General features: G+C 48.7%; 1 protein-coding gene across 1 annotated transcript in view; it reads left to right on the top strand.

Moving 5' to 3' along the window:
* The first annotated feature begins 7,782 nt into the window (after nt 1-7,782).
* The window catches only part of LOC104496681 (angiomotin-like protein 1), a 34,000-nt gene continuing 32,637 nt past the window's right edge, over nt 7,783-9,145 (top strand). The window contains exon 1 of the mRNA XM_010139877.1: nt 7,783-8,014. Within this exon, the coding sequence (XP_010138179.1) occupies nt 7,783-8,014 (232 nt within the window). The remainder of the gene's footprint in view (nt 8,015-9,145) is intronic.

Below are 9,145 nucleotides of genomic sequence, written 5' to 3' on the forward strand. Positions count from 1 at the left end.
AGGTGGCCCTCGTCCGATACCAGCCACCCCCGGAGTACGGGGTCAGCAGGTAACGACCGCCAAGGGGGAGCGTGGGTCTGCCGGTGCTGGGGTCCTGCCCCCGCTGGAGGAGCCTGCGGAGCTTGAGCCTCGTACAGACGAGGTCCCTGTGAGCTTCGCCTCAGGCACGCGGCGGGGACATCGCACCTCTGCGGCTGAGCCCGCACGGGACGGCTGGCCGAGGCACCAGCATCTCCAGAAGGGCTCTGGAAAGCACATACGCTGCTTATGCCCTACTTAAATCTTCCCAAGACAGCTCACGTGGGATGGCCGCAGCACCGGGCCCCTTGTGCTGGGCCTCCCCGCCAGCGCGGGTTTATTCCAAGCGCATTAAAAATAATCCAGAGCGTTTCCTCACTGCGAGCGGGTCCCTGCGAGCGGCGTGGGTCCTGCCCAGCGCCCAGGCAGGTTTGCTGCCTTCGGTGGCGAGCCCGTTCGCTGAGGGCTCGCTTTTCCTTGCCTGAATACAAGTGTTTCTCTGTTTCATCCCTGTTTCTGGCTGCCTGGACAGTATCTTGCTGGATTTGGACGGCCGGTGTTGTCTGCTGTGACTGTGGGTGGCTCTCATGTTCCAAATTGCCTCAGTAGGTCTTTTCTGACCCCAAAATCCCCAGAGATTTTGTCGGCGTCAACTTAAGTTGCGTCCACGTATTTTGCCACAGCAAATTGAGAAGATGGCACAGCTGACCCAGCTCTTCCTTCCCAAAATCCGTAAAGCATGAGGTCAGGGGGTGAATGCGCTGCCTCTCTGTGTTTGCAGAAGTGGCGGGTTTTGTGTCGGGATGGGGAGGAACGTGGAGCGTGGCTTTGGTGAATGTTGCAAGGCAGCTGTGCCAAGCGGAGGGCCTGCACCAAGCACTGCTGGCCATCCTCCAGCTACACATGTGCTTTGATTACCAGCCTACCACTGTGCAGAGTTTGAGCAATTTTTTCAGAGCGATATGATGTTTTTAAGAGCTCAGCAAAAATCTCTCTTTATGCTAAGAAACAGCTACATGGACTTGAGGGCAACCGCGTTGAGCTGGGGCCGTGCTCTGTTGCAGCCATTTGCGGTGCTAACAAACATCTCTGGCATCGAGCAGATTCACCCCCACAGAAAAGGAGCTGGTTTAGGCTTTTTATTACTCTTGGAAAATGCTGATTCAATACTCACAGAGACTGTTCTGCTGAGTCCATGTGAGCAAGCAGACCTGGGCACTGCATGCAGTGCTGCAGCTAACTGGGAACAGCACTGGTGTTGAGAGGGAAGCGCTTTGGGACCCATTTCAAAACCTTGTCCTGGTGCCTGATCACCAAGGTTAATGGTGAGAAACCCCTTGATTTCAGTGCAGCTTTCCATGCTGGCAGCATGGGCCAGCCCCCAGCTTTATCCCAGGGCACTGCTGGATCACCCCAGCAGCTGTGGGGAGAGATCCCCCCAACTCATGATGGTGATTACTGCTCATTCCCGGTAAGGCAGCATGGTTTAAGCCCCAAATCATACTGCTGAGGGGATGCTGGCTACCCCTGCATGCTGTTCTCTTCGCATGAGGGTGGAGAAATGTCCCTCTTGGCAGGTTTAGGGGCCCCGGGAGGATGTGTTTTGAAGCAGAGGACTGGCAGTGTGGCAGAGCAGAGCCACTGTGGTTCACAAATTTACTAGAAAGTCTTTCGTGGTGTCTTTCTTGCAGTTCAGCAAGGGCCTGGATACCTCTCAGTCTCCATGTATTCCTTCTGGCTGCTCCGGCATGCATTTCCTGGGCTAAATTAGGAGGTTGGTGGAGCTCAGGGGTGTTTCACCAAAGCTAGGTTTGGTCTAAGGTGAGAGGTCTTTCTTGTGCTTTCTGTAAGGCTGTTCTGGGTCCTGGTGTGCAGATGGGGATTTTCAGGTCCTTCTTAGCTCTTCACACGGTGCCTCGATTCTGGGGGATGTTTCCTGCCTACGTGTTCCTGCCAGCTACGTTTTAGGTGGTAATTAGCACTAGCAGGACAGTTGCTCACTTGCAGACTGATCTTGTGTAGTTGCTTTGCACAGCGCCAGCAGCTCGGGGAATGTTTTGACAGCACAGGAGATGTCAGCAAGCAGTGGTCTTCATCGTCATCTCAGGCTTTTTTCTATGGTATTTTTCAAGATAGGAATGTCAACCTTCCACTGTGCTTGGGTGCACTGAAATATTTGCTGTTGGTGTTACCCAGACTTGTTCTTAATTGGTGTAAACTGGTTTGGTTTCTTCTCCTGTGCCATATCCCAGCTTATAACTCACCCCACAGGCTGCAAGATCCCCTTATGGCCCTGTTACCTGGGAAGATTAGGGTGACAAAGCCTTTAGGAAGTGGCAGTAATCCCTGTGTCTTATCACTTGCCATTTCTCCATCTGCAGCTGCTGTGCTGCAGTGCATCCCTGTGGGCAGCTCGGGCTGTGCTGCAAGATGGGCTTGCCCAGGTCTGGAACGAGAATGGTTAAAATGCAGTTCCACAAAATGGCCTCTGCCACAGATATTGCTCTCTGTGGAAAGAGTTAAGACAGATTACCTGTCCAGGGACGTCAGCCCCATCTCTGCTAGAGGACTTGTCTGGGCGGCAGCCCCTGAGCGTTGCTGGAGCAGAGCCGGGGGGTGTGTTATATTGCTGGGTTGCTCCCAAGTGCAGACCTTCCAGTGTCTCTGCTCTTGCTCACTGTTTCCCCCCTTACCTGGGCTCTGGGGAGGCTCTCAGCCAGCCATCTGGCTGAGATGGAGGACCTTGATAAGAGAGGTGAAGGTAGGGCTCTACCCAGTTTCGTAAGATCAATGGAAGAGTACAGTTTGGAGAGGCTGTTTTTTCTGTTGGAGGAGCAAGTGAGGTGAGAAATTCCAGCTTTCATCTCCTCAGGAGGGCCTGGGAAAGAAGCTAATGGAAACAGAGCTTTGCCCACGGTCAGATGGGAATCTCATATGTCTCAGCATTTTCTTTCCTCTCTCTTGGCCGTATCTGTTCCCGAGGCCATTCATCTTGGCATTCTCTGGACAGGTACTGCATAAAAGGCTTCTGCCTTCCAGGAAAGAGCGGAGGGAAGCACAGAGCTGCATCAGTCCAGAGGAAGCACCCACGGATGCCAGGGATGGAAAAGACCTGTAGGGTCACCAATCCCCCCTCCCTCCCAGCCCTTCTGTGTCGAGGGAAATGTGGCTGGAAACCCACAAATGCTGGCAGGGAGCTGTGGAAGGAGATGGGATAACTGCAGCTGTTGCTTAAGTTGCTTTTTTGGTTTGGTTTGTTTTTTGGCACATGGGTGGTTTTAAACAGAACGTTGCCTTTTTAATTACCGTGGTGAAATCTCACAACTTTAATGGAAATCTCAAGATATTTGGTATTGTCTTGAAGACCTCTTAGAGTCATATGATACTGCAGTAATCTCAGCGTTTATATAAATTTGACTTAATGACCTCTGCTTTATGGACATGACAATTGGAGAGCAGAGTTTGAACCCTGAAACTTAAAAGGCAAAAAAAAAATGGAAGGCAAATAAAAAGGAGGAACCAATAATTGTTTCTGTTTTAAAATACCAGTATTTTACGCCAGTTCCATGATGCTTGGGGCCCTGACTCACGACTTCTGAATGCTCCAAGTTGGCCCTGTGTAATAATCTTTAGCAATCCTTTCCTTTCCTAGATGTGCAGCTAGTCCTGAATGGTGTCGTTGCTAACTTCCCTTAGGTGTGTGTTCAGAGAGTCACAGCTTGTCAGGTAAAAGGGCTTGGAAATAATCTGATTTAGTCTGTTGCACAATGCCATGAATTAATTCCAGTTTGGGAAACATTCAGTCCTGGTGCTGGTAACACTCGCTGTCTGGAGAATCCATCACGGCCTTTACAGAGTTGTTCCACTAGCTAATTGCCGTCCCTGGCACAGATCAGCAGCTGAGTTTTAGGCTGTATTTTCTAGTTACCAGTTGGGGTTTTGCAATATCTTTGTCAGTTACAGTGTGGAGCCCTGTGCTATTGGTCCTTTAATGCGTTTAACAGATGGAGTCTGGAGCACCGTAATTATTTCAGTGTTGTCAAAACCCCTTTTTTCACTGTGGAAAGCTGGACGCTTTTGCAGTACCAGCTGAACCAGAGGCTACTCAGATATAATATCACCTCTGCAGTGTGGCTCAACATTCCTTGTTTTCGTAGCTCATTAACACTCGCTGTTTCAGATGTTAGCACCCTGGGAGCTCACCATCCAGCTTGTTGTTCGGTCAGGCATGTGAGAGTAGTCGCAGCCCAGGGTAGGATTTCCCATCCTCCTACTGTACCTTGCTGTATTTGTTCCTGGGTGGGTGAACTTGGTCCTGCTTAAGTCCGTAATGTTTCTCCATGCCCTGCTTAAGCAGTGATCCAGATCACTCAGTGCAGTGAACCCTCTTCACTGCTCCCAGTGGCCCTTGTCAGATTCTGGTGTCTTTTATCCGGAATGATTTCTTTCTCTGTGCTGTTAAGAAAAAGCGGGTGTAATGCAAATGAAGCCTTGAACCGGAAACGCCGCTGCTTGTTGAGGGGACCACCTCCGTGGCTGAAGTCAGTCATGCAGGCATCTTTTCGTTCTGATTTAATCCATGCATTTTAAAAGAACGGCATGCAACTGAAGAACAAATCTGGGCTGGTTTTAAAGATATCCCAGGTTTTTCATGTCCCTCCTCAAATCCCACCCTGCCTGGATGTAGAAGCGTGTATTTAAGTGCTGGAGTAGTCTATGACTTCTCTGGTTATTTGTGTATTAACCAGCCCCCTGCATTATCTCTGTTGTCAGACAACCTGTTGATATTTACTCATTCAACCACATGTCTGTGGCCACTGAGGGGACTGCAAGTTGCTCCTTTTCCTCCCAAGGCACCCCAGGCAGGCAGGCATGCTGGCAGTGTGGCTGAGCCAAGGGATGTCACACGCAAGCTGACTTTGGGTGTTTCTCTGTGAGAGCCCAAGCACGAGTGTGGGTTAGAGGCTGTGCTTCCAGCTGACATGGGTGCTGGCAGTCCTGCAGAAGAGCTTTGTATTGTCTCCTTCTGGTCTAATCTGCCTTTCATTAAAACACATGAAAGAGAAATGAAGCTGTTCCCACAGCCTGGGTGATGCCCAGATCATTTCTCCTTACCATTCTGTGTTATTATCCTGGTTGGTTCCTCTAAGAGTACCGAGGTTGAGGAAGGCACCATTTCTTTTGCTGAAAATGAGCTGAGCTTTGGAAAGGGTATTTATTCTGAGTGTGGATCCCTGTGAAGAAATACGGGATCCTCTCCCTCTCTTAACTGCCGAGGATGTGTTTAATACGGCACGTATCTTTTCAGATGATAATTTTGCCCTGTTTTGATGTAATCACTCCCAAAGAAGCTGAGCCAAGTCTTCCCAGCACGAACAAAACTGTGAATTCTGGAGACCTGAGTCCAAGTCTTCAAAATAATCTTTGAAATAAACCTTTGTGTTTGCAAGGTGCTGCAACTGTTGCTGATTCTGTAAAGCAGGGGCTACCATGAGGGCTACGTCTTGGCTACGGAAAGTCTTTTGCCATTTCTGGCTGTATCTGCATTTAGTGAGAGGTCTGTGACTGTGCTTCCCTGCACCAAGTCCATCAGACTGGGCTTACTGACTTTCCCAGGGTATAGTCTTTCTCCCACTGTTTTGTCTGTGTTATTCAAAACCAAGAATAGCATTTGAAGTCTACTTCATGACCACAGAAATTGTAGCTGAAGTCAGGTAGACGCCTGGGTCTGAGGTTAGCATCCAGACTCAAGGCTTCTTCTATAGTACCTGTAGCAAGACAGTGGTGAACTTTCCAGAACATTTACAGGCACTTTCATTTCATTACTTCCTTACACTGCCCTGCTCTATCGAGCAATGGCTCATCTGTATTTATGATTTCCTGGTGATCAACAGCAAGTGGACTTCATCATTAATTGGTTTTTCGGGGTTTCTTATTCCTATGTAGAGCTACGAATTACTCCCCCAAATTCCTCTCTTTTGGTGATTCTTGCTCCCAGGGGTTCCACTATAAGAGGTGCCAGAATTTGGAGACTTGGCTGGTCTTGCTGAATTCTGAGTGCCTTCTCATGAAAGTAAGGTCCATGGTCAAGTATTTGCTGAAGACACTGTATTGCAAGCTATATATAGCAAGCTATGACGTATATTGTATGCAGTCTGGTGACCCCAGTGTGGTAGCCCTTGAAAGGCTCGCTGCCTGCATGGTGCCTCCTAGTCTGAAAGCTGATTTCCGTAGGTTTTTCTTTTTTTCTTCTTTGCATTGCATTGCGGAAGTATATAGGAGCCCTACTTCTACAATAATGTCATCAAAATATACAGCCGCTGTAGAAACCTTGCTGCAGTGTGGCAGAGACACCCAAAACTCGTAACGCTCCACAGTTTCCTGCTTTTACAAAGGATGATTTGTGATGAAAAGGTGTTTGGCTGGAAGATTTTAACCTGCTCTAATGCTGAGTAAGATCAACATTTAAAATACAGTGGAAGCATTTTGGGAATGTCATTCTTTACTAAGTCCGAAGGAGCTCAGGATAATCCTGATTGCTTCGCTTCTTTGGAGCTTTATGTGAGCGGTTGGATGTGAGCTAAGCTGATGTTATAACTCTCCTATTTCTACAAATGTTGATTTGTTAGTATGAAGTGCTGTGTTGATTTTATTGCATATTGCACTCGGAGATTTTGCAGTAGGCTTAGTCAGAGTTAAATTGGGACAGATTAAGCAAGTAAGAGGAAAGTCAGAAACGTGTTCATTGTATTGGACAGACGCGCTTCAGAGGAGCCGTAATGTCGGTTTTGTCGATTTAGTTTCAAAGCTGGAAAGCACTTTGTAGAATCTCTCCTGTGGCCCTGGCTGTGGAGACTCTGCTGCCTGGTTGCTACTACAGGGTATAAGTCTTTAGTAGTTCAGCAAATGGTTTGAATGGTTTGTAGTTCCAAAAAAGGGAGGTCCCAGGGAGCTCTCCTCCCTCTGTAGCGTAAACCTAGACGGGCTGAAGTGCATGTGAAAAGGTTAAACTGATGGGAGGTAGAGATTTCCCAAAACTACAGTGTCAGGAGTTCCTGCAAGTGTTTAAAGGGTGTATGTATGACCAAAGAATGTACTGCTTCATTATGAAAAACAAAACCTACTGTATCTCCACTGATTTAGATTCAGAGATCAATTTAATTATATTACTCTACACTATTGCCATAAAGAAGTGAGAAACTCTGTACCTGTAGCAAATCTGCGTCTTTGTAGTGGTATAACTTGTCCAGACAACTGGGCTTTTACTTGCCTAAATTCAGCTGTGGACAAGACAAATTCAGCTGTGGTAAAGTTGTACCTGCTTCTTTTTTTGGTCCTGGGCTTTGCTGAGCACGATGTCAAGGCCACAGTGCAGATACACCAGCCAGAGAGACAGCTTGTGGGTGGGAGTGCACACTCCTTTCTGTTTTTGTGACAAATGCAAGAGAGCCAGGCAGACCAGCATCCTGAATTGAAATGATATGCTCCCTGTTGGAATGCCTCCCTGTCCTGCTAAGGCGATGTTGGGCACCACAGCAAATCACTGCAGTCAGCACAGAGGAAGGAGCTGTGGTAGCTTCCTCTCCTCTGGAGGAGTGGGATGGTTTTTGGCTCCAGCTACTGTGGTGTGTGGTGAGGGGTGCGTAGTTGCTGCAGTTTCCTTTTTTTCTGTTTGTCTGTGTTGTCATGTTTCTGTTGTAGCCAGCACTGTGTGGGTGCAGGGCTGGATGAGTGGGGCCAGCATGGGCAGAACCTTCACCAGCCATGACAGTTAAAACTGCAGTGTTCCTCCTGGGAGCTATGTCAAAACATATGGAAGACAAAGAGGTGGTTGGAGACAGCCAGCAAGGCTTCACCAAGGGCAAATCAAACCTGACTAATCTAGTGGCTTTCTACAGTGGAGTGACCACATCAGTGGATAAGGAAGTTGCTGTGGATGCCATCTGGCTAGACTTCTGTAAGACCTTTGATATGGACCCCCCCAACATCCTTGCCTGTAAATCGGAAAAATATGGGTTCGATGGATGGATTGTTAGATAAGGACTTGGCCGGGTGGCCGTGTCCAAAGAGCTACAGTCAATGGCTCAATGTCCAGGTGGAAACCATTAATGAGTGGTGTCCCTCAAGGGTCTTCACTGGGAACAATGCTATTTAATGCCTTCATCAATGACATAGACTGTGGGATGGAGTGCACCTTCAGCAAGTTTGCAGATGATGCTTGGGGGAAGGGATGGCATCCAGAGGGACCTTGACAGGCTAGAGAGGTGGGCCCGGTCTGTACAGTAACCAGTGCTGTTTAATATCTCCATCAGTGACATGATGGGATCAAGTGCACCCTCAGCAAGTTTGCAGATGACACCAAGCTGAATGGTGCAGTTGATACACCTGAGAGACAGGATGACAGATCCAGAGGGACTGGGGCAAGCTGGGGAAGTGGGCCTGTGTGAACTTCGTGAGGTTCAATGAGGCCAAGTGCAAGGTCCTGCACTTGGGTCAGGGCAATCCCCAGTACCAGTACAGGCAGGGGATGAAGGGATTCAGAGCAGCCCTGTGGAGGAAGACTTGGAGATACTGACGGACAGAACATTGAACGTGCACCAGTGATCTGTGCTTGCAGCCCAGGAGGCCAGCTGTATCCGGAGCTACATCAAAAGAAGCATGGCCAGCAGATCAAGAGAGGTGATTCTCCTCTTTTACTTGCTCTAGTGAGACCTCGCCTGGACTACTGCATCCAGCCCTGGAGTCCTCAGCACAGGAAAGACATGGACTTGTTGGAGAGGGTCCAGAGGAGGCCACAAAAATGATCAGAGGGCTGAAACCCATCCTGAGAGAGTTGGGGTTGTTCAGCCTGGAGAAGAGAAGGCTCTGGGGAGACCTTATTGCAGCCTTTGCTGTACTTAAAGGGGGCTTCTAAGAAAGAGGAACTTTTTACCAGGGTCTGTGGTGGTAGGAGAAGGGGCAAAAGTTTTAAACTAAAAGATGGTAGATTCAGATTGGATATATGGAACAAGTTTTTTTATGATGAGGATGGTGAGATACTGGAACAGGTTGCCCAGAGAAATTGTGGATGGTCCATCATTGGAAGGATTCAAGGGCATGCGGGGTGGAGCTCTGAGCAGCCCGGGGG

This window comes from Buceros rhinoceros, unplaced genomic scaffold (genome assembly GCF_000710305.1).
Source record: "Buceros rhinoceros silvestris isolate BGI_N320 unplaced genomic scaffold, ASM71030v1 scaffold12070, whole genome shotgun sequence".
Lineage (NCBI taxonomy): Eukaryota > Metazoa > Chordata > Aves > Bucerotiformes > Bucerotidae > Buceros > Buceros rhinoceros.